General features: G+C 43.3%; 2 protein-coding genes across 5 annotated transcripts in view; one reads left to right on the top strand and one right to left on the bottom strand.

The window, feature by feature from the left end:
• The first annotated feature begins 1,626 nt into the window (after window positions 1-1,626).
• On the top strand, window positions 1,627-9,302 carry ZBTB33 (zinc finger and BTB domain containing 33). 2 transcript variants are annotated; one of them, XM_061408589.1, is made up of 2 exons: window positions 1,627-1,812; window positions 4,172-9,302. In XM_061408589.1, the coding sequence occupies exon 2, from the start codon at window positions 4,174-4,176 to the stop codon at window positions 6,169-6,171; it is 1,998 nt and encodes a 665-aa protein (XP_061264573.1). In that variant the 5' UTR covers window positions 1,627-1,812; window positions 4,172-4,173; the 3' UTR covers window positions 6,172-9,302. The 2 variants fall into 2 exon arrangements, with proteins under 2 accessions (XP_061264573.1, XP_061264574.1); XM_061408590.1 differs by lacking the exon at window positions 1,627-1,812 and adding an exon at window positions 2,292-2,381.
• A 264-nt stretch (window positions 9,303-9,566) lies between these two features.
• TMEM255A (transmembrane protein 255A) overlaps window positions 9,567-24,835 on the bottom strand; it is a 48,203-nt gene continuing 32,934 nt past the window's right edge. For all 3 annotated transcript variants that reach the window (XM_061408594.1, XM_061408591.1, XM_061408593.1), the window contains 3 exons: window positions 24,629-24,791; window positions 18,682-18,825; window positions 9,567-11,907 (listed from right to left, as the gene is read on the bottom strand). In XM_061408594.1, the coding sequence (XP_061264578.1) occupies window positions 11,749-11,907; window positions 18,682-18,825; window positions 24,629-24,791 (466 nt within the window). In that variant the 3' untranslated portion in view covers window positions 9,567-11,748. The remainder of the gene's footprint in view (window positions 11,908-18,681; window positions 18,826-24,628; window positions 24,792-24,835) is intronic.

Below are 24,835 nucleotides of genomic sequence, written 5' to 3' on the forward strand. Positions count from 1 at the left end.
CTTTATTGAGGAGAATGTAGAATAGATTAGAGGTCGATAGATGATGACATCCTTGTCTGCTTTTATGTTGAAGAAAATTAAATATAGTTAGTAGATCTGTTTTTATTCTGGAATATCCTGATGGACATTTTCTCCAGGATTTTTGTAGGAAGGAAGTGGAAGGATTCCAACTGAATGGTAAATAAGTGCCGATTCAAATTTTTGGAAACTGATGCAATATTATCCTGTATATATATATATATATATATTTTTTTTAAAGAAAATGAACATAGCGAATGGCTCTAATTGTTGAAGAAAATGCTACTATTTTGGTTCCTTAGTTGAATATGATCAATAACCAGCCTGAAGGGAAATGTTTGGCTCTTCAAATACCCATCCTGTCATTTCATTCATCATAGTACTCAGTCAGAAGTGGATTACCAGAGGAGTTTTTCAAATTACCACAACTCATTCATGTATTCATTCACTTAACAATTATTGAACACCTACTATGTGTGGACAGTAAAGCCCTCTGTGCAGGCAATGCTATGTAAATAAAAGTAATAAGCACACACAATGCAAGTGTTACAATTTATCTTTCAAGATGCAGCTCTAATTCAGTTTGCTAGTTCCTTCTCTGTGTTCTGTATTTTGTCGATGTTTGTATACCTATCTACTGAGCTCTTTGAAAAGGTAGAGACCTTGGCTTATTCATTTTGTATTCCACACAGTCTAACATAAGATTTGGTACAGATCAAACAGGTGGTCAGAAAAGAATAGTTGCAATAAAGGAATTAACAATATTGCATCATTTAGTATTCAGTTGAGAAGACAGTACTTACCCCAAAACTGATTTCTTCAAAGTAGGTGTTAGAATGTGCTTGTTATGCTTCAACTTGAATCATGACTTGATTCATTATGTTTTATTATATTCATTCTGATTATATGTCAAGGTGGTTTCAGTTCAGTTCAGTCGCTCAGTTGTGTCTGACACTTTGCGACCCCATGAATCGCAGCACGCCAGACCTCCCTGTCCATCACCAACTCCCAGAGTTTACTCAAACTCATGTCCATCGAGTCAGTGATGCCATCCAACCATTTCATCCTCTCTCATCCGGTTCTCCTCCTGCCTTCAATCTTTCCCAGCATCAGAGTCTTTTCCAATGAGTCAGTTGTTCACATCAGATGACCAAAATATTGGAGCTTCAGCTTCGGCATCAGTCCTTCCAGTGAATATTCAGGACTGATTTCCTTTAGGATTGGTTTATCATCTAACAACAAGCTATTAAATAGGGCAGTCTCGAACTTTCAAAAGAAATGAAACCTTATTAGTCTCTCGAAGTTTTTACGCCCTAGAAGCTTACACAGAACGTAGAGGAAAGGGACTAGTAGCCCTCGCATCCCAACCGTTATTTCCGCGTTACCCCCCTTCCCTTTCCTTTTTCCCACCCTTTCGCCCTCCGGAAGGGGCCGAGCGCTCCCGGCGCTTCCCAGTCTTCCTCCGCCCCTTGCGGAAGGAGCCGAAGGCGGAGCGGGGCGCCGAAGTGGGACGGCCTAGCGCTCGGGCCTCTCCGGAAAGAGCCGAACCGCGCTCGGAAGAGGAGGGCTCCTTCGTCTTCGGCGTCTCGCCCCCGCGCGGTGCCCTCTGTCGGCGGCGTGAGGCAGCTGTGGCAGCGGTGGCGGCGGGAGGCGGTAGCCGCGTCGACGTTGACCAAGACTGGAGCGACGTTTAAAGAAGGAGCCGAATCGCCGCAGAGTCCGGCTTCTGACTGTTGGAGGATTCCTACCCTTCCGCGCGGGCTGACGACGAGAAGCGGCGGCGCCGGGAAGCAGGTGAGGAACCGGCTGCGACCCGTGAGGGGGCGATGGAGCGCGCCGGCTTCCTCCGTCTCTGGGCCGCGCCAGCCTTCGCTTTCTCCTCACTTGAACCAGGAAGCGGCGGAGTCTGAGACTCCGCTCCTCCGGCCCTTTTCTTTGTGTGGGCTCGGGAGCGAAGGAGGGGACGAACCAGGAGGGCCGCGGCGCGGTCTCCTCCGCCGTCAGGGGCCGTCAGGGCCCGGGGTAGGCCCGGAGCTTGGGGAGCCCACCGCGGAGAACCACTCGGCGTTTTTCACGGCCCTCGCCTGCCTTTTTGCGCCAGTTCCCCCTCCTCACCCCGACTTTGATTTAGAGCTTTTCGGCCAGGCCCATCCTCCCCTTCCCAGGGCATAACAATGCCGCCTGCTTGGCCACATCCCCTCCCAACACCCCACCCTCCGCTTCGCCACCTTCTACTTTCCCTGGCCGGCCGCCTGTCCCGACTACCCCCGCCCTGACCGTGCTGGCCGGCCTTCCATCTGTATTTGCAAGAAACTGCTTTTCCACGTGAATCCGGGTTGAAAACCTCGGTTGCAGCCGGCCGGGTGCGAATGGGGAAGAGGGGGTGGACAGAGGGAGATGGGGTTCAGCTGCCGCGTGTAGGTTGTTTCACTCTCGCGGGTGGCGTCTCTCTTTTCCAACGTCACCTGCCCTCGGTCAAGGATTTGTCTCACGGGCGTGCAGAATGGCTTTTCCACGGTCAGGTCGCGGATCTGGGGTTGGGATGGGTTCAGACCGATTTGTGCTGATCCTGGGTCCACCTGGACGGGAAAGACAAAATGAAACAACAAAATGAAACCAAGTCCTGGTGTCACCTGGACGCATACATTGAAATCCTTGCCCCGTTGGGAAAACCCATTTGCAAAGGACAAAAATAGTGGGACTGTATTCAGAAAACCTGTCTATCCACTGAAAAGTGACTTGTGTCGAAATGCCCGTATTTCGGAAGCGCTGGTAGCTGGCTCGCTGTCCAAAGGTCACCCTTTCTGATGAATGCCTTTATGGTAACCTGGAATTCCCTGGTACTGTTAACAAGCAATGCCTTATAACATGATGTTTTAAATCCTTGATTTCTAGACATTTCTTTGTGTGTGTGTGTGTTTAAGCTATAATTTTGAAAAATTTAGAAGACATTTGAGACGCCCTGCCTTCCACATGTGTATAACTTAAGAACTGTGACAATTGTACTATTTTGGTAACTCTAAAGGGAAAGAATATATACTAGCAATAGAAGTGTCTCTTTACCAAAAGTACTTATCAACTAATTTTTAATTATATATACATGTATCATTTTATGTATTTAAATTGTTACCAGAAATATCTTCTGTGAAGTGCTGAAAATTGTTTAGAGGGTGGTACACAGCAATACTATTTATTGACATTCCCTCTCCTCCTTTTCTAGAGTGATGTCTGGTCTGTTCCAGTAAGTTTATATCTTCATTTTCACTAAATCATTCTGTGTGAAGAAAATTCTCATATCAGTGCTCATAATTCTTTCCCAACAAAATGAAATGTTTTGTGTTTTCACGCAGTTGAGCTTTAAGAAATGGTAAACTTTTCCCTTGTTTTGTTTTTCGCAATAGTATTTATTGACTTCATTTGGCGTTCTAACATTCCATCTCTGGAGACTGTGGGGAGTAGACAGGTGAGGGGAAGAAGAAAAGAGGAGAGGGTAAGAAAGGTGTTTCATAGTTTAACCAGATGAAGCATCCCTGTTAAAATAAGAACATAAAAACTTTAGAGGTAATAGTCACCAGTGTTTATGAATGCTGGTTCAGTCTGTGGCTGCAGGGAGTAGCTGTTGAATATGTTGTTAAAGATAAGTTAAATGTTTAGGAAGACTACCTATTTTGGACTTAGTATTGTACACATCAAGCTTTTCTGACACCTCATTCATTTACAGGTGAAATAACTTTTTATGTGTTCACAATGAAGATTTTTCTTAAAGTGTTCAGACAGTTAAAAATTAACTCTAAACTCTTGAGAAAATCCAAAATTGGAACAAAAAAATTAACTTTAGTCTTTAAAAATTGCTTAGTGGTGATGCATGTATCTAAGATTCAAAGGAAGAGATTAGTGTTCAAATCTGTAGATCAGTTTAAAACTTGCTTGTCTCTTCTTAGGGGGAAGTCATGAGATTTAACATGTGGTCCAAATAACAGTTATATATAAAAATCTGTAAGAACAGTTTATATAAAAACCAAAAAGTTACACCAAACTTCCACTAAAACGCCAATAAACTATTTAATGAAGCTGTAGCTCAAATTCTAAATAATGAAATACTTGTGTTTTTCTTTCCTAATGCACACATCTCCCCTTCTCCTTTCTCTTACAGGGATGGAGAGTAGAAAACTGATTTCTGCTACAGACATTCAATACTCTGGCAGTCTGCTGAACTCCTTGAATGAGCAACGTGGCCATGGACTCTTCTGTGATGTTACTGTTATTGTGGAAGACCGAAAATTCCGAGCCCATAGAAACATTCTTTCAGCTTCAAGTACTTACTTCCATCAGCTCTTCTCAGTTGCTGGGCAAGTTGTTGAACTGAGCTTTATAAGAGCAGAGATCTTTGCAGAAATTCTCAATTATATCTATAGTTCTAAAATTGTTCGTGTTAGATCAGATTTACTTGATGAGTTAATTAAATCAGGGCAGTTATTAGGAGTTAAGTTTATAGCAGAGCTTGGTGTCCCGTTGTCACAGGTTAAAAGCATCTCAGGTACAGCTCAGGATGGTAATGCAGAAAACTCACCTCCTGAAATACAAAAATCAAAAGATGAATCCCAAGAAAATGGGGCCACTATAATGCCAATTATAACAGAATCTTTTTCCTTGTCTGCTGAAGATTATGAGACAAAAAAGATCATTGTTACTGATTCAGATGATGACGACGATGATGTCATTTTCTGCTCTGAGATTCTGCCTGCAAAGGAGACTTTGCCGAGTACCAACACAGTGGCAGAGGTCCAGCCTAACCCAGGCTCTGTTGCTATTTCAGATGATGCACCTTGTGTGAGCAATAGCTCTCCCCCTTTAACAAACATCACACCTACTCAGAAACTTCCTACTTCTGTGAATCAGGCAACTCTGAGCCAGACACAGGGAAGTGAAAAATTGTTGGTGTCTTCGGCCCCAACACATCTGACTCCCAACATCATTTTGTTAAATCAGACACCACTTACTACACCACCAAATGTCAGTTCTTCACTTCCAAATCATATGTCTCCTTCAATCAATTTACTTGTACAGAATCAACAGCCACCAAACAGTGCTGTTTTACCAGGAAACAAGGCCAATGAAGAGGAGGAGGAGGAAATTATAGATGATGATGATGACACTATTAGCTCCAGTCCAGATTCTGCTGTCAGTAATACGTCTTTGGTCCCACAGGCTGAGATCCCCCCAAATACCACTTTTGATGGATCGTTGATACAAAAGATGCAGATTCCTACACTTCTGCAAGAGCCAGTTTCTAATTCTTTAAAAATTTCAGATATAATTACGAGAAACACTAATGATCCAGGTTTAGGATCCAAACATCTAATGGAGGGTCAGAAGATTATTACTTTAGATACAGCTACTGAAATTGAAGGCTTGTCAACGGGTTGCAAGGTTTATGCAAATATTGGTGAAGATACTTATGATATAGTTATCCCTGTCAAAGATGACCCTGATGAAGGGGAGGCCAGACTTGGAAACGAGATACCAAAAACACCTAGCAGTGAGACGGCAAATAAACGTATGAAAGTTAAACATGATGATCACTATGAGTTAATAGTAGATGGAAGGGTCTATTATATCTGTATTGTATGCAAAAGGTCATATGTCTGCCTGACAAGCCTGCGGAGACATTTTAACATTCATTCTTGGGAGAAGAAGTATCCTTGCCGTTACTGTGAGAAGGTCTTTCCTCTTGCAGAATATCGCACAAAGCATGAAATTCATCACACAGGAGAGCGAAGGTATCAGTGTTTGGCCTGTGGCAAGTCTTTCATCAACTATCAGTTTATGTCTTCACACATAAAGTCCGTTCATAGTCAAGATCCTTCTGGAGACTCGAAGCTTTATCGTTTACATCCATGCAGGTCTTTACAGATCAGACAATATGCATACCTCTCTGATAGGTCAGGCACTATGCCTGTAATGAAGGATGACGGTATTGGATATAAGGTTGATGCTGGGAAAGAACCTCCAGTAGGGACCACATCTGCTCCTCAGAACAAGCCCATGACCTGGGAAGATATTTTTATTCAGCAGGAAAATGATTCCATGTTTAAACAGAATGTAACAGATGGCAGTACTGAGTTTGAATTTATAATACCAGAATCTTATTGAACTCCTTTGAAATATCAGAAAGTTTTGGTTTGGATTTAAGGGTCAGGGCTTTCAGAAGACCTGTAAAACAAAGGTGAAAACAGGTTCATTTGATCTGCCATGTCATTTGAAGGTAGTCTAGTTGGATTATTTGTTCATAATTTTTAGAAGCAAATTATTCTGAAAGTTTGAATAGAGGTTGAGAACTTCCCCCTCCCCCAAGTATCTGTTTATATAGTTAGCTTTCAGCACATTTAAAAGAGGCAAAAAGAAAAAAAAAGCTTGGAGAGATAGTTTCCTGAATAGAATTTGAATCAGTTTGAATGTTCTTTGAAAATAACTGGAGTTATTAGCATACCCTAGTATATCTTGCAACTTTCCCCTTCCATGTTAGCACTTTACTGCTGAATTCTCAATTTTCTTATTATTGAGACTATAAATGTGTGTTGTGTCTTGTATATGGCATAAAGAGTAAATGAGAACTTCTAAAGTTGTCCTGGAAATTTTCAGAGTAAGTCTCTGCTTGGTTGTGTATTTTGCTAACCCAAATGGATAGCAGCCTCCTGCCTCCCACCCCTCATGAAAATAGCCGTGCAGACAAGTTTCTCATTTGAAGAATGAACAAGTTTTAGCTAATTAGAATTAAACTTCACTTTTATCACCATAGTCTCGAAAAGACTGGTGCCTGGACTACTGTATATATATACCTTTGCAGTGTGGTTTCTATGGGCAAAAAAGAAATCTCTGTAATGCAGACAGGAAGAGATTAAAAGTTTTTATCATATTTGCTTTAAATTCTGTGCTCTTATATGATAGAGACAGAGAATGGAAGTGAATGGAGATTTCCTTTTTGCTCATTATGGTTAAAAAATATTCTCATTAAGTTTTTCAGACTTTGAATTTGAACACCACCAAACTAATCTTTATGTATGCATCTTTATAAATGACAAATTTCATAAATGAGACTCTTACATATTTTGGGTGGGAGGCCACTGGCATGTATTTTTAAATGTTCATATTACTTAGAATCTCTAATAGGAAGTTTTTATTTGACATAGCTGAATCAGATATCTAGTATTTTCCTTTCAGCAAGACCTTTTAGGTTTTTACTCCTAAAATAAGTTCCATTCCATCTGCAAATTGCTGCAGTATTATAGCAATCAGAAGCTATACAAGGAAGTTAAATAGGCTTGTTGATTCCCATTTATCTTGAGAACAATGAATACCACCTTTCTCCCTTTTAAAATGACACATGTTTAAACACTTAGAAAATAAAGTCAAAACTTATTGAAGTGCCAGTACTAAAAGGGAAGCAGGTTGGAACAAATATATAGCCTAGCGTTTATAATAGATTGACTTGTTGAACTTCTGTAAATTTTTGCAAACGAAAAAAATATGATTAGATACTGAAAAAGATTGTTGTGCATAGTTATTAGTCCTTTGTAACCTTGCTTAAGTATTTCTTAATTCAACATAGATATTTTCTTTCTCCCTAATGATGTATTTTTGAAAATAGTCTATTTCTTGACTTTGAACTTAAAGCTTTAATCAATTTCTCATGTATACATCATCTTTCTGACAGTAAGCTAGACTTGAAGATAATGATTTCAGTATTTCTTGAGATGGTAACTGAGGGTATCGGGCATCAGTGTTTGCAGTAATACAAGGAGAAAGAAAAATTAATACAGTCCTTTGCTTACCGAGGGTTAGAATGATGTGCATCTTTTATGTTTTCCGTTCTGTGAGTTGAGACGTTAAGACCATTTTGTAAACTAATCCTTGGAAAATTTTTAAATTACCATACAGCTTACAAGTCTGATCTCTGGAATTGCAATATCTGTTTCCTTTGTGTATATGTATTGATAACATTACTCTTTGACTATAGGGTACACTCTGAAATGTTTTCAGTGGAAATTTGTTTCATTTATGCTGTTTCACCAGTTAGACATAATTCAACAAGTGTGAATGATACTTCCAGTCCTTTCAGACTTAACTGCTAACTTCATGGATGGCTCAGATGGTAAAGAGTCCACCTGCAGTGCAGAAGACCTGGGTTCTATCCCTGAATCAGGAAGATCCTCTGGAAAGGGAATGGCTACCCACTTCAGTATTCTTGCCTGCGAAAGTCCATGGACAGAGGAGCCTGGCAGGCTACAGTCCATGGGGTTGCATAGAGTCAGTTACGACTGAGCAACAAACACTTTCACTTTTTCAATAAAACTTGGTTTCTACAAGGCCATTATGACAAACTAGGAATTCTATAATGGAAAACTATCCGTTCAGAATTATCTTGATATAATTATTTGCTGCTGCTGTGCTCTATCTAAGTTCTGAGTCTGAAATTTCAACTTTGCCTACTGAAGGTATCTTCTAGTTTTTTGGGAGGAGGAAAACTGGAAAATTCACTTTAAATTGTATTTTTGCCAGAAGACTCTTACTTGAACGTATGTCAGGGTCTTCAGTTTTTTTAGAAGTCTCTATATCCAAAGTTCAGAATCCATGTGGAATACTCTCTAGGAATTAAAACCATTCACTCCCAGTGTTTATGGGGTTGGAAATCTGTAGCAAGATGCTATTCAAAACCTGTCATGGTGTTTTCCTATTTTATACTTAGTTTTCTGGCAATTGAACTCTTTTTTTTCATTCAAGTTGGCTTCAGATTTGCTCCTATGCTAAATTACCTATAAATATTCTGGATAGGAACTGTTTGAAATAGCAATTTGTTCAAAGAGATGACAGAAAATGAAAGTGCTTAGTTTAAGCAAAGATTTTTATATGCCATAGCAATCTTGAGAGATTCATTTTAAAATATATTTTATCATTTTGCTGGTAATGATCCCCCACATACAACCACTATGAGGAATCGATGCTGCATTTTTCCCATTGTACCAAAAAGATAAAGGTAAAAATGGTAAAAGTTTTTTGTATTGTCAAGGCGTGCATACTCTAAAGAATTAAATACTAATTCAACAGCACTGGCTTTCTCACCTCTGTCAATCATATGAAACTTTTGTTCATTTCCACCCAGTGCTGTAGTGTTCATACTTGTACAGTCTTCCCTGTCATGACTTTAAGTTCTACTTTTCATTAACCGTTACCTGATATTAGTTCGTAGAGTTTCTTATGGCAAAAATAAAATGTTTTAATTCTGATTTTTTAGTGTCTTTTTTTTTTACAAGATGATCTTTCATTAATTATATAGACTATTACATTCTGTTGTTTTTCAATTTTTGTAGCAGGAGACTGGAACTATATTTCTGATGACAGTATGACAGAATTTCCTGTTAGGTTTTATATGTTGGTTAATCGCATGCCCATTATATCTTGAACCATAGTAGTCAGAAGTGAGTCAGCTGCTGTCAGTTGCTTTAGAGCATTTGTGATACTTCTGTTGATTCCATGAAGACACACGTAAGTTGATAAGGAGGAGGATAGTTTTATTAATTTGAAACATCACAAAAGCAGTCTGGGTTTCCAACATGGCAGTGATACAGATTTTAAGCAATATCCAGTTTACACAGGTTCTGGATTAATATTTTAATTTTTCATGCCCAGTTCAATACTTTAAAGCAGAATTAGGAATAAAGCGGTAAATATTACAAAATGCAGTCAAGGTACATTTTGGAAATACAAATTCCTTCATTACAGCAAATGTTTTTGCAAAAGAGTAAAGCAGCAAATATTAACTTTTCTAAGGTAACATGCAGTTGTTATAATTCAATGTAATAAAAAAAGAAGCTGCTAAAATTAAGTTACAAAATCTATACTGTTTCAAGTTATTTTGTAAAGTAAGAAAAATACATAGAAATGAGTCCTAGAATCTTAACACTTTAAGAAATGTGATAAATGTAGGATATACTGTGAAATGGTGCCTTTTAAAAAATTAAATACTCATACACGTTCATTAAAGCAAAATGTAAAGTGTAAACAGCAAGAAATTTCATTGAGTATCACAAGTTGATATTTGTATAGTAAGTCAATTGGTTATTAGTCCCTTTTTGAAATCCAATAGAATTTTAATATGCTCAGAACAGTAGAAAATAATAGTGTTATATAACGCAAAAAGATTATAATTGTTCAGATTTGAAATTCAGATGAGACGTCATTTGTGATGTCAAAAGTTAAACTGAATGTTTTGCAAACATTTACTGTGAACAGTGAGCGCACTTGTTGTGCCTTGAGAATTCTTGATGGCTGGGTGTCTACAAGGTAGATGGGAGCACCAGCATTTGCCTGCTACCTCTAATCCATCAAGTTGGGAGGTAGCAAAATTGGCTGGAAATTTTTCCTGTATATGTTCTGTCTAAAATACAATAGCCCTGTATTTTTTTTTTTACAAGTGTAGGATTATCAATCTTCCTTTAAATCAATTCTCAGGTTAACATAAGATCGCAATGAAAGTGTTCATTCTGAAGTGAAGGCATGGGTGCCAAAGTGTTAAATTCATCAGGTTGAGGTTTAAAGCTATGTATAATTAAAAGAACTGTACAAATACCACAATGTGCCAGATGGATTTTAAATCTACAATAACACTTAAGAGTTTGTCAAGTTGGCTACATTTGAGGTTTTGCAGACTTAAAGCGGCATTGTAACACTTCCATAATCTTGAACACTGTCACGATTGGTCTCAACAGAAAAAAGGACCAATTAGAGCAGTGGCATTAAAATACAGATGATTCTTTTGGGGTAGGGTGCAGGATACGTGCGGTTTGCTGGGGTTGAAGCACAATATTTGAAGATTAAATAGTCACAAAGATTAGTGACATTTCAAGAACCTAATCTAGCATTTTTAAAACTCAGTTTTAACCGTAAGATTTCTATCTCCCACAGCAAATGCAACATGTAGTAAACCGCTGTTTTCCTAAGTTACCTGATGTATAACTGGGATCTACTTAAAACATCTCACATGCTGCTCTGTGTATGTCAGTGCTTCTTGAACAATCAATCCTGTTCCCCACTACTCGAAGGAATATTGCACTTTTCCCTTTGGGAGGTACCAATCACAAAAGCTGAGCTGAATGATCACAACAGCCATTTTTACAATACAGAGAAGAAAGGAGTAAGGGATATGGCCAGCTTTATTCAGCATCAGACACAAGCAAACAAAATCTTAGCCAGAACTCTCTGCACTGGAACTACCGTGTAGCCCTATCATCTGGGAAATTTTCCTTAGGGACTGACTTTAGTGGGAGGGAAAGAGAGGGCCTCTAAGCCAGGCGCTTCAACTGAGGTGCTAGGGTGGCAATCTGCTAAGGGTGAGGACAACACTCCTTTTACACCAAGTGAAGCAGATGGCAACCATGCTTCTGCGGCCTATAGAGGTGGGGCCATAGCGTAATGCAGGCCCAGACCAGAGACACTTCTTGCTGAGATGGCTCCCCAGCCTCGCACTGTCCTGCTCAGAACTGCTGGGCTCAGCCTGGCCACCCCTCCTCTGCACTAATAACAAATCAACTTCTTCTCTACCTTTCCCTAGCCTGGCAGGCCACTGTCAAAGTTTATGTATGAGTCACACTTTAAATTTTGTACCCTACACACTTCCACTAAAGCAGAAATACGAAAGCCACAATAATCTCAACAGCCAGCGGGCATTCCTCTTTAGGGGCTGTAAGGGGGTGGCTTCTCAAAAGGCGGATAGTAAGGTGGAGAGTAACGGGGTGGAGCACTCGAGGACCACATGTAGCTGGGCGAAGGCGAGGCAGACTGGGGCTCGTCAGAAAGTCCAGAGGGAGGGGAGGATGGAAAGACGCTGGAATGCTGTGCAATCAAAATAAAACATCAGTTTCCACCATGAGGTTGCAATTCCCCAACATTAGTCATTATTTAAAAATGAATATGGACCCAGTGTGTTCTGGTTTGGAACAACCAAGAGCCCCTAAACCTCGCAGGGTTATTGAGGGCCATAAAACGGAGCTGGTCCAACTTTCACTCAAGCTGCAAAGCTCAGGCAGAGATGCCTTGGAATCCTCTTCCCCAGCCCTTTGGACCTCTCAGTCAGTCAGTTATCCTGTTGCTCCTACTTCTGGGTTATTTTGGGGGGGCTTCCCAGGTGGCTCAGTGGTAAAGAACCCGCCTGCCAATACAAGAGACATGGGTTCGATCCCTGGGTTGGGAAGATCTCCTGGAAAAGGAGATGGCAACCTACTCCATTATTCTTGCCCGGGAAATCCCATGGACAGAGGAGCCTGGTGGGCTACAGTTCATGGTGTCATTAAGAGTTGGATATGACAGAGCAATGGAGCATGCATGGCACTTTGGGAAGGGAGTGAGATACGGGATACAAAAAAAATTCCCAGTGAATCAGCATGTGAGGAGTCAATCTGCCACTTCTCTTTCCCGGCCAGTGTACACCCTTGACCCTGACTTTCCTACTCAAGGAGAGTTGACCTGTTTTGGTCACTGCTCTCTCCCCCAGAGCACAGAACAGTGATTGGCAAGTAGAAGTTGCTCAATCAATGTTGGATGAGTGACTAAGACTTCAGTCACTCATAGAGCACAGAAGAATTTTTTAGAAATAAAATCTATTTTCAAAGTCTACAGTCACATCTTGTGGGTACCGTGGCCTTGCTCCAGTGGTGGAGCATGGCTGAGGCCTGAAGGCTGAAGGGGTCTCCAATAAGAGCCAATGAATAGGGCTGTAGAATGGCAATTTTCTGTTGTGCCTTAGCTCTAGGAGGAACTGCTGTATTTTTTTAAAAGAAGACCCACTTATACCAAAATTTCTCAAGAGTTCAAGTGCTGTTTGGGGAGGTCAATACCTTTACTTTGTTCTGCTGGCCAGAGTCAAGGTGGTTGACCGTTTAGTTGTTAAGTCATGTCTGACTCTTTGATACCCTAGGAACTGTAGCCCACCAGGCTCCTCTGTCCATGTGATTTCCCAGGCAAGAATACTAGAGTGGGTTGCCATTTCCTTCTCCAGGGGATCTTCCTGGATCAGAGGTCAAACTCACGTCTCTTGCTTGGGAGGTGGGTTCTTTACCACTGAGCTACCTGTGAAGCCCTAGAGTCTAAGCTGATCATGTCATTTCCAGGCCTAGAACAATCTAGAGTCAGCTTTGCCGTGAGGTGTCTGGAGCCTGAGACCAGTTGGCTGATTCTCCTTATCCCCAGTCCTGACTTCCGTACTCCTTAGAAAGGGGTATCCTGGTTTCTAGGTCTTGCTTTAGACATTGAAATCTCTGTCTCCTACCACATAATGTCAGGACTGATCCTCCCCCACCCCATCCACCCTTTTGATCTGAGAGAAGGAATGAAAGGGTCATAGAAAGCCTTTAAAGACGAAAAAAAAAAAAAAAAAAAAACCTTGAGGGACTTCCCTGGTTATGTGGTTAATGCTTACAATGCAGTGGTTAATGCTTCCAATGCAGAGGGCACGGGATTAATCCCTGGTTGAGGAACTAAGCTCTCACATGCTGCATGGTGCAGCAGAAAAAAAAAAAAAAAAAAAAAGATAAAAGAGCTTGAGGCAGTTGACTTGAGACAAGCCAGACTGCTTCCAAAAATCTCCAAATTTCTTCTCCCTCCAGGAAGAGATATGCTTCCTTTGACACTGATCTCATGATCTCTCCTCTCTCTCCCTCCTCCTCTGTTGCTTTCGCTGTCCTCTTAAACCAGAGAGGAGAGCAAAATCCCACCAGGAACAAGATCTCCGTGTCCAGGGTTGTGACACTCTGCCTTTCTAAATCCCGCTCCAGGATAGAGTCAGGAGGCCAGTTCTCTGCCCACTAGACACAGAAGGGAAGGCAAGTTTCAAAGATGGAGCTAAAGCCCATTCTGTCCTGAGAGGCAGTAACAGGCTGCTGGGGGCAGTTGTAGACTTTGATCCTAAGGAGTCTGGTACAGCCACCTTGGGTTTTCACCTCTCAGTTTCCCGTGATGTGAAAGTGGAAGTCGCTCAGTCGTGTCCGACTCTTTGTGACCCTATAGTCCAATGGAATTCTCCAGGCCACAGTACTGGAGTGGGTAGCCTATCCCTTCTCCAGGGGACCTTCCTGATCCAGGAATCAAACCGGGGTCTCCTGCATTGCAGGCAGATTCTTTACCAACTGAGCTAACAGGGAAGTTTCCCGTATAAGAAGGTATTTAGGGGGATAGGGGTGGGATGCTTCTCACTGCCCTCTGATGATGCTGGAGTTTTAGGAATAAATGGCAGAGCGAGGGAGCTAACTGGCCATAGTCCACCCCCCGCCCTTGGGATAGTGGGTTGGAGGGGGTGGGCACCACCATGCAGTTTCCTAGCAACAGGCAGTTACCTTGGGAAAGCTTTGGCTTTGTTGCAGCTGGGGAGCAGGCCCGGTACATTTTAGTTCCTGCCTAAGACTTGACTAACGGGACAGGACGGCCACTCAGAAGAACAGAGCTTTGAATCTTTTCGCACCACAAAGCATGAAAAGCATGAAAAGCATCTAAATAGCCTACTGCTGGGCTCTGAGCTTCCTGAGCTGCTTCTGAGAGGCTGGGGTGGCTTATCGCAGGGACAGAGGAGGTGGGAACACCCTCACAGACACTTCTCTCCCGCCTCAATCTGCCCCTCCCTCTCCCACTTCAATCTGCCCCTCCCTGCCCCAGGCGGACCCACACTCTGCAAGACCCATGTGCATTTCTATCACGTGTGCTTCTCTCTTCAGAAGCGCTGGGAAGCAGTGACTCCCTGAAGAGCCCTGGAACTGGCCGGGTGATGAAGGTTACACCAGCAAAAGATGCTGTGTTCCAAGGGTGAAATCCAGGGTCTCTTGGTTCTTTGCATTCCCCCTCTGTTTCTGGCCCAGAAAGCAAACCCAGGAGAGACAGAGAGAAGAGTGGGAGCAAAGCGAGGGATCAGAAACAAGAGAGAGGAGGAGAGGCAAGGAGAAGCTTGGCAGGAGAGGGGAAATAGAAGGCTGAGTGGCGGTGGCAGCCTGCTAAGGTTGTCAGTCACCTGCTCCATCTACCATCTCCCCCAAGACAACCTCCACTCTCTCATTCAGTAGGCCCAATTTATAATGGATCTTTTTCAGTGGCTACATAGAAACCTAGTGTACCTTTCTGTGATTTAACAAAGACCATCCACAGAGGCAGTGGCATTTTACAAAGGCTTTTGTTTTAAGCTAAACTTGGCAATTCACCAATTGGACAGGACAGGGACATGGTTAGAGTGAAGTCGGGATTCTGGCCCAGTAGGTCAGACTGGAATCGTTAAGGGATTTACCCCAAAACTTGTTGTTGTTGTTTAGCCACTAAGTCAGGTCCGACTCTTTTTCAATCCCATGGACTATAACACTCCAGGCTCCTCTGTCCATGGGATTTCCCAGGCAAGAATACTGGAGTGGGGTGCCATTCCCTTCTCCAGGGGATCTTCCTGACCCAGGGATTGAACCCACATCTCCTGCATTGTGCAGGTGGATTCTTTACCACTGAGTCCCCAGGGAAGCAGACCCCAAAGCTACACAGGGTTGAATTTCCCAGCAGAAGTAGAAACTGATGTTTCATACCCTATAGGATATGGACTGCCTGGCTACCTGGAAGTGGGTGCAACGTACAAGAGAAGTGAGTGCAGGAAGGTGAGCAAGGAGGCACTGACAGCCTTGGCTTCAAGTCCAAGGTCTGCAAGAATCCTGTTTCTCTAAGCTCAGCCCTCACGACATCCTCAGGGCCACCTGACCAGACCCACGTCCTTGCTCCCATCTGACCACAAGAAATGCTTCCCAAGCTTCCTGACTGGACAGCTACCCAATAAGGGTGTGACTTTGCGGGGTTAAAAGAACACCCTATAAATCTCATCAGCCTCAGGGGTAAAAAGGGAGAGAGAAGTCTTCAAAGTGACATAAATAGTTCTATTTGGAAATGATCAAATTGGGGAAATCATTGAGAACAAAGCCCAGAAAGGTCCATTTTCCTGCTATTATTTGGTTCCCCAATACAATGTAAGAGAATAAGGGCACTCTGGCTTGTTGTTGCTGTTGTTAGGTCTGTGCTTCTGCTGCTTTTATTGTCAGAGCTGGTATGCATTTTGCTGACTGCTTTCCATTTATCTGGGAACACAGCAGATGGCCCTAATCCTCCTGGCTTTCTTGGGTAAAGACTGGTATTTCCTTGTATGAAACGATAAGGAACTGGAACTTGGTGAACAAAAGAAAGCTCCATTCAAATACTAAAACAAAATGCTGTATAAGTTCTAGAGGGAAACAAATACCACCTAAAAACATATCCCTTAGGGATCTCCCTGGTGGTCCAGTGGTTGAGAAACTGCCTTCCAATGCGGGGGACACAGGTTCAATCCCTGGTCAGGGAACTAAATTCCCACATGCCAACATGCCGCAGGGCAGTTAAGCCCATGTGACACATCTAGAGAAGCCCACACAGTAACTAGAAAAAGCCCATGCACCTCAACGAAGAGCCTGTGCACTGCATTGGGGACCCAGTGAAGCCAAATAAATAAATCACATCCCTTAAAACCCACAACTTTAGAACATCTCCAAAAAGGAAATAGAAAAGACAGCTTGAACCTCTGGAAAGAACCAGGAGAGGTATAAGAAGTGGCCCAGCAGTCCTTGGAGTGGGGAGCCATGTAATCACACGGTAAGGGTGAGTCAAGAGAACCTTTCTGAGTAATGATTATAAAGCCCATAATTTAAAGCAGTAAAACATGGAAATATTCTGAAACTAACTGGGGAAAAGATCAATAGTGTGCTCAGATTTACAGCTTCTCCAAAGACTCCCCCAAGCCAGCCTCTGGCCTCAGACAGACCTGGATATACATCTCTGTCCTCGCTGCTGTCCCTGAGCATCCCCACTCAGGTCCTTAGACTGACCTCGTAATGCAGGCCTAGGTCTCACTCAGTCTCTACATCCATAGCTCCAAGCACATGTGAACACAGAGTAAACACTGACTGAACTGAAAACAACAGCCTGGGCCACCACTGGCATTGGGGAACCTTGTTTTCATACCTGGGATGGTTTTGAATGAGTAATGATGGACAGAAAGATAGCTCCATTACATAAACAGGGACTTCCTATCTTAAGAGTTTGCAGCAGCCATTACTAAGGAGGTTACTGTTCCTACTCCAGAGGTTTGTTATAAAGTGAAAAGTCCAAAAACCAATCTAATCGATATAATTTACTTCCATATAAAAAAAATGGAAGCAGCCTCTTGGGAGCCATGCGTGGCCCCTCTATCCTAGGATGACTTTTGGTTATGGATGCCTCAAAGAATGGTGACCCTCTCATGCTAGGTTCAATGTCCCTGAATTCTCTTAAAGGATTCCTTTTTGTCCCTGTCACTATTGCAATTATCTATGCCCTTTCAGAGCATATTTGTGTTTTTCAGTCTATATTATCTATTTGGGGAACAAGTTCCCTGAGTTGTCTACCTGTGAATACAGTAGGCTTTAAAACAAGTTCTAACACTTTCCCCCAGGCTTTAATGGATGTCTCCTTGTGCTGGTGCTGTATTTTGTGACAGTGAACAAGTCCACATTCACACTATAGAGACGTACTCCTATTGCAGTATAGAGTCCTAGACCTGCCCATACAGTGTCTAAATCAAACCAGAGTACACTTTACTCAACTAAATGGGGAGGGTTTTCAGTTTCAAGTATTTTGTTAATCTGAGGCAGAAATTAGGTTTTCCAAGGGCTCTGTTTTTCTAAACTGGCTGGTTAATTGGAAGCACCCCCAAACAGTCATGCTTTTATGTCCCCTTGGAACATTCAGGACTCTTAGTCAATAGAACAAAATTCATTATGGGTTTGCCTCCTTTCAAAGGCATTTCCCTGGTCCCCAAATTTTGAATTAACCAGATTGGAGTGGAATCCCACTCTTCTGTGGTCCGGGGTTTATAATCACTGTAAATGCCTAAAAGACCGTTTCATTTGTTTTCCTGAAGTGTCTAGTTCAGCGCTCTGACCACGTACAATGAATTCCCTTTAATGAAGTGCCTTTTGGGTTCTGTTTTTCTGTGCTTCATCTTAGCTCAAAAGGAAAGTGGGAAAGTGCAAATTTGGTAACACTATTTCTGACCCACATGATAACAAGGCAAAAAAATTAAAAAGGAAGGGAGAAGGGTGTTATAAAAAATATTTTCTCTGTATAGTCCCAGTTAGGAAGTCTAGAAAAAACGAAGGGACTGCTTTCTCATTACAGATTTGATTCAAACCCTTGTGTGATTCAGCGTGTCCTTGTGCTATGGAACAGGACTAGACAAGCCTCTTCCTGTAGCAGAGGAATGGAAAAAGCCATGTTGGACAGGGGTCTGTGGTGATGTACTCATGAGTACCTCAGGGGAGGTCAGCGCCCCTTGGGACATCTGAATCCTATCTCCTTCTCTCCCCCTTTCGTCTGTCACTCTGTTGCTTCTCCTCTTGTGTCTTTCCCAGCCTCCGCCATCACTGCCTGCCTATGCAGTCCTTAAGCTTCACGGGTACCCACAGGCTGCGTGATGGAGAGCCTGGCTACCTCATATATATTAGGAAGGATCCAAAATAGGGAGAGAATAAGAGAGGATGAGCAAGAGCAAGGGTAACAGGGACTTCTTTTTTTTCTCTCAAAACGTACCTGAAAGTCATAAGCAGAATAAGGTGGCAGGTGAGGAGGGCTATGGTAGTAGGTGTTGTAGGATGCCACTTGAGGACGAGCATAGTAAGAAACAGTTGGATGGGCATTTTCAACAGAGCAGTTCAGTGCTGGGAGAGTTGGGTTCTGTAAAATCAAAAAACAATATAAATGTTCATCACTGGGGGAATGGGTAAATAAACCACGGGACATCCATTCTACAGAATACTATGGAGCTGTTGATAAATGATGATGTGCACCTATAGTTAGTGACAGGGAAGTTGTCCAGGATATACTTGTAAATATAAAAAACAAAAACAAGGCTTCCACGGTGCTTCAGTGGTTAAAAATCCGCCTGCCAATGCAGAGGATGCAGGCTCAACCCCTGGTCCGAGAGGATCCCACATGCCACGAGATAACTAAGCCCAGGCGCCACAACTGCTGAGCCTGAGGGCCTAGAACCCAGCCTCTGCAATAAGAGAAGCCATGGCAATGAGAAACCCACACACCACAACGAAGAGTAGCCCCTGGTCACTGCAACTAGAGAAAGCCTGCATGCAGTCAAAAATTAAAATTAAAAACAATGTTTAAGAAAGCAAGCCATTGACAAAACTATGGAGACAATAAAAGATCACTGGTTGTCAGGGGTTGGGATTGGGAAGAAGGATGAACAGGCAGAACGCAGAGGCTACTTAGGGCAGTGAAAATACTGTGTGCTGCCAGAATGATGGATATATGTCATTATACACCTGTCCAATAGAATTCATTTGTCCAATACATTTGTCCAATATTCTATGTCCCATAGAATTACAACATCAAGAGTGGGCCCTAAGGTAAACTATGGACTTTGGGTAATTATGATGCGTCAATATAGATTCATCCTTGCTAACAAATGTACCACTCTGTGGGGGATGTTGATAATGGGGGAGGCTGATAATGGGGAAGGCTGTGTGTTGGGGAAGAAAGTTTATGGGAAATCTCTGTACCTTCATCTCAGTTTTGTTGTGAATCTAAAATTGCTCTAAAAATAAAATCTTTTAAAAAGTCACCATGTTCTATTACCAAAGCATAATCCCAGTTTATGTAAAGACCCAAACAATTATATATAAATATACACTTGTCAATGAAATTAATCTGGAAAGATTCACAACAAAGTGTTAGCTATGGCATGGTATTAGGAAGTAAATGGGGACTCTTTACTCTCAATCAGACAGCCGAAGTTTTCACAACTACTACGTGTCACTTGTGTCATTTCCCCACACTGACTATTTTGAAAAATTCAAACCGATAGTTGAAATCTTTGACTTTCAAAAACACAAAGGAAAAAAAAATTGAGAACCATCCCCCCGATACAAAATGTTAAACCAACAAGACTATTGCTCTCACTGTGACAAAAATATGATTAATCATGAAGAGTTTGGAAAAACTGTAAGGATTCTTGCAGATTCCAACCTCACTAAGGAGCTCGCAGGCACACATGAAGGTATTCACTTCGCCTCAGCCCTGTGGGCTGGAGGCAAAATCTTAGCACAGAAACCAAGAAAGACCAAGTAGAGTATATTGATACCCCTCCACACACACACACACATTTTGGGGAAAATAAAACAATGCAGAAAGAATTGAATACCCTTTTTATAACATGGTGGTGTGTGTAGCCCTTCAAGGGTTAAAACCAATCTTGTCTAGGATGGGAGTCTGGATTTCAATAAGGCCAAAACACTGCTAGAGGAAGTCACCACTGCTCATGAGTTCCCAAGCAGGACTGTGCTTTGTACCTTATGAGTGCCACATGGCTCAAGGTGTGGGAGAAATGTCCTTTCCATGGTCCATGTCATTGACACCCCCTCTGTTCGTGCATATAATCTAGAGCTGTCCACAAAGTCCACGTGTCTTGTTTCTGGTATGTATCTACTTTGTGTTAACGGTGAGCAGAAGCTTCCTCTCAAGTGATGAAAATGTGTGGGCAGGCTTTGGCAATGGCACAGGCAACCATGTTGGGGTGTTGGCAGAGGAAACTCCCGTAGAGCAAGTTTCAACACAGTCTGTTGCTCTCTTCCTTGGAGTGGGTTACTGTTTACATCTCTAGGAGGTTTGAAGAGCTACAAACCTCAGTCATTATGATGCTGCTCACAGACAACCACAGAAATGTTTCTCAGCCTCTCTCATGTGTGGGAGAGGGCTGAGGTCTTGACCATTCTAAGGGCTGGCTCGCATTACAGAAGCGGAGTGTTCAGCAATGCCCTTACCTCTCCACCAGGATTCCAAGAAGAAATGTCACGCCTGAGGAAGTCCCAGAAATCATGTTCCCTTGGCCTTGTGCCAGTTAAAACCACACCCTCCAACTCTTGCAAAATGAAACCAGCTCTTTTATGCAAAGAGAGGGCTTCTCAGGTGGCTCAATGGTAAAGAGCTGGTGCAGGAGATGCAAGGGACGCAGGTTCAATCCCTGGGTCGGGAAGATCCCCTAGAGGAGGAAATGACAACCCACTCCAGTGTTCTTGCCTGGAGAATCCCATGGACAGAGAAGCCTGGCGGGCTACAGTCCATAGGGTCACAAAGAGTGGGACACGACTGAGCATACACACGTAAGCAAAGAGACGCAATTGGGGAATATAAACGATCTAGAAAAGGTTTTTTGTGTGTAGCAAGGCTGGGGGTCCAGGATCCTCTTTGAAAGGAAGTTGAATATTAGAAAGAAACACAGGAGGAAGATGAAATAAGCACAGGAGAGCCACAGATGAGAGACGCAGAGGATGTAGAGAAAATGGACAAGGTACCAACAGAGGTTGAGAGTGTCAAGGGGGGTGAAGTTGGGAGTGGTACAGGGAAGGAGCAAAAGGGATTGCCCCAGAGCATGGTCTAGTTACAGTTTTAAATCCATAATTCTGATTTTACAATAAATCTGGGCTCTGTTTCTATTCGTGTGTGTATATAGGAATGTGTGTTTCTGTACCAATAATTCTGGGGCTTAAGTTATGAGATCTCCACTTCTGATAAGTAGCATTCTGAGCTCCAGTGAAACAAACGGTGATTTGCAAGCACAGGAAATGTGCTGTGCTGTGCTAAGCTGCTTCAGTCACGTCTGACTCTTTGCGACCCCATGGACTGTAGCCCACCAGGCTCCTCTGTCCATGGGATTCTCCAGACAAGAATACTGGAGTGGGTAGCCATTTCCTCCTCCAGGCACAGGAAATGGTCAAATCCATCTCACCCGGACAGAACTGAGTCCCTTCAAAGACAATGATTGTGGACTTTGGAAAGAAGACCACTTTGATTTCTCCCTACTTTACACCAGAGACACTAAGTAGCAAAAAATGGCAAGACAGTATTACTTCTTATGATTCATCTCAAGTTCTCATATCTTTGAGCCACAAACACTGTGGTCATCCAACATTTCTTTAAGATCCTTGGCACCAAGCCCCTCTGGTCAGGGAATGAAGACGTCCTTTTTCCTTTCAGGCTCCCACAACTCTGGAAACAGTGCTCCGAGTTGATCCCATTGAAGGCTGCCAGCTCACAGCCTTTGGCTCCTGGCCTCACTCCTCAGGAATGCCTTTCATCAGCCAGCTCCTCTGGGCCTCCCTGAGGCCCCTAAGGCATTCTACTCAGGGTGGAGACACATCACCACGAGGCATCAAGCACGTTTGGACATAGGCCAAGGATTTTCTGGTTGATGTTCCAGGATTTTCTATACCATGTCTCGTTTTCATAAAGCGATCAAAACAATGGTTCTTCTTTGGTGCCCTGTCGTAATATATAGCTCATACTTGCTCTCTCTTGTCATGAATCAAATTTCCTGCCTCTGCTCTTTGCCTTCATCTTTTGTTTTCCCCACTGGCCCTCAATTGGGTTCCCAGGCTTGGCACTGGATGAGGCTCAGGTCTTCCCTCACTCTCCTCCTCATTTCTCAGAGAAGCTCCCAACAGTTGGAAACAACTGGCTTTTAATTTTTAAAATTAAAGAAACTCAACAAAGGAGGTGATGTCTGTTAAAACACCTATGGAACCAGAAAGGGCTGGCCAAATGATCCTCAGGGGCATTCGGAGTGTGATGGAGTGGCAGGAGCAAAGGCTCTGGCATTTGACCTACCTGGGCTCCACTCCCAGCTCTGCTATTTAGCCGTGGGCAGGTCACTTGACTTCCTATGGGCCTGTTTCCTCAACTGTTAATGGTGGGAGTAATACTTCATGAGGCAGTAGTAGTGGGAGAGGAGCGGAGAAAGGAATTGTGCAAATGCCCTTTATAGAGAGTAAAGGGGCTATTACTGCCACCTCTCAGGATAGACTGTCAACAAACCCCTTAATCCCCTAGAGATCAAAGGTCACAGTGAAATGAACAGGCCACATAGTACACCTGAAACTAATATGCTATAGTAAAGTCAACTACACCTCAACGATTTTTTAAAAGAGTTAAGAAATAAATCTATACATCAATGGTCAGCTGAGTTGTGACAGGAGTCCTTGCAGGAGCCCCACAGAGCCTAGCAGGTGGCTGCCAGTCAGTCTGTGCCTCAGGGTGCTTAGCTGTCCACCTCTCAGAGCTCAGAGGAAATTCAGAGAACCCTTAACACCCATCGGATGTCCCATCTCAACTCGCCAACCCCAACCAGAAGCTTCTCTTCGTCTGTCCCCTGGGAAAACTCTACTTGGTGCTACATGGTGACCTAAATGGGAAGGAAATCCAAAAAAGGAGGGGATATATGTATATGTATAGCTAATTCATTTTGCTGCACAGTAGAAAGTAACACAACCTCGTAAAGCAACTATACTCCAAGTTTTAAAGAAAAGGACAAAGTGCATTCTTTTCTCCAAAGAAGCCCCAACCCAGAAACAGCTTTTCTGAAGAAGCTTTCTCATGCCAAAGCTCCGTCAGGCTCAAACTGAGAGGACAGCCTTCTCCCTCCAAGCTGCCCCCCACCCTAGCCCCATGCCTCCACCAGGCTTAGGGCTTGAGCTCTCCTGAGAAGAGTCAGACACAACTGAGCAACAGAGCATGCACGCAGTGTAGCCACAGACTGGAATCACTAGGAGGGCTTTTTTAAAAGTACTGCTGCCTGAGCTTCAATTTAGACCCATTAAATTGGCATTCTGGAGGAGTGGCCCAGGCCGGCAGATTTTTTAAAGCACCTCAGGTGATTGTATTCTAATCGGAGGCCAGGTTGAGAACCAGAGCTCTAAAGCTATTATCTCCATAATTAGAGATCAAGGTTTATTAAATAAGCAAACAAAAGCTTTGAAATGCTTTAAAAGCAAAAGAGGGAAGGCCCCCAGGACTATGGAGGACCTCCTGGGTGCTGAGCCCTGAGATGCATATTCACACCCGTGTGAATATGGACAAGCAGCTTTCTGGAGAAAACTGCAGGAGGAAATTCCTGGGGAGGGGGAGACAGCCCTACTTCTTACCTGTAGCTAAAAAACGTCTTTCCTTCCAGCTCTCCCGAAGTCTGTAACAGGAAAAACTACCCCAAAAGATTTTCTACTGAAAGTGTGTGTGGGATGAGTTGGGGTAATGACAGGCTATGTTTACATAACCAGCATGAACCCCACCCATCCCCAGAATATGCATCAAAAACACAGGCAGTGTCTCATGTTAACAAGACATGTTTGCAGGCTGAGGACATGACCCGGCTCCTTCGACTTAAGATGTTTGAAGGCAGCTACATTTTTTTTTTCCTTTGGCTGTGCCATATCCCTGTGGCTTGGGGAACCTCACTTCCCGGACCAGGGATTGAACCGGCGCCCTGGGCAGTGAAAGCGCGGAGTCCTAATCACTGGACCGCCAGGAAATCCCACCCTCCCCACCCCCTCCAAGGCAGCTACATTCTTGAAGCAATGGTTTCTGTTCCTCCCTTCAAAACGCGGGTCCCCATGGCCCCCACCCACTGAGCCTTGCCCCACCCTTTACAGGAAGAGGGGCCTCTGTGGAAATTCGAAGTCACTTCCTTCCTTACCATGTCCTTAAAGCCCCCCAGGACAGCGGCAGTGATGATGCCCAGGAAGAGGCCAACGATGTTGAGGATGGTGGCAGACCAGAGCAGGTGGTAGAGGTGGATGATATCCTGGCAGCTGCTGACGTCGATGTACTCGTAGTAGCCACCAGTGATCTCTACCCGGCTGGAAGGGGAGAAGGGCACCCAGTCAGTCGCCAGGGAGCAGGC

This window comes from Bos javanicus, chromosome X (genome assembly GCF_032452875.1).
Source record: "Bos javanicus breed banteng chromosome X, ARS-OSU_banteng_1.0, whole genome shotgun sequence".
Lineage (NCBI taxonomy): Eukaryota > Metazoa > Chordata > Mammalia > Artiodactyla > Bovidae > Bos > Bos javanicus.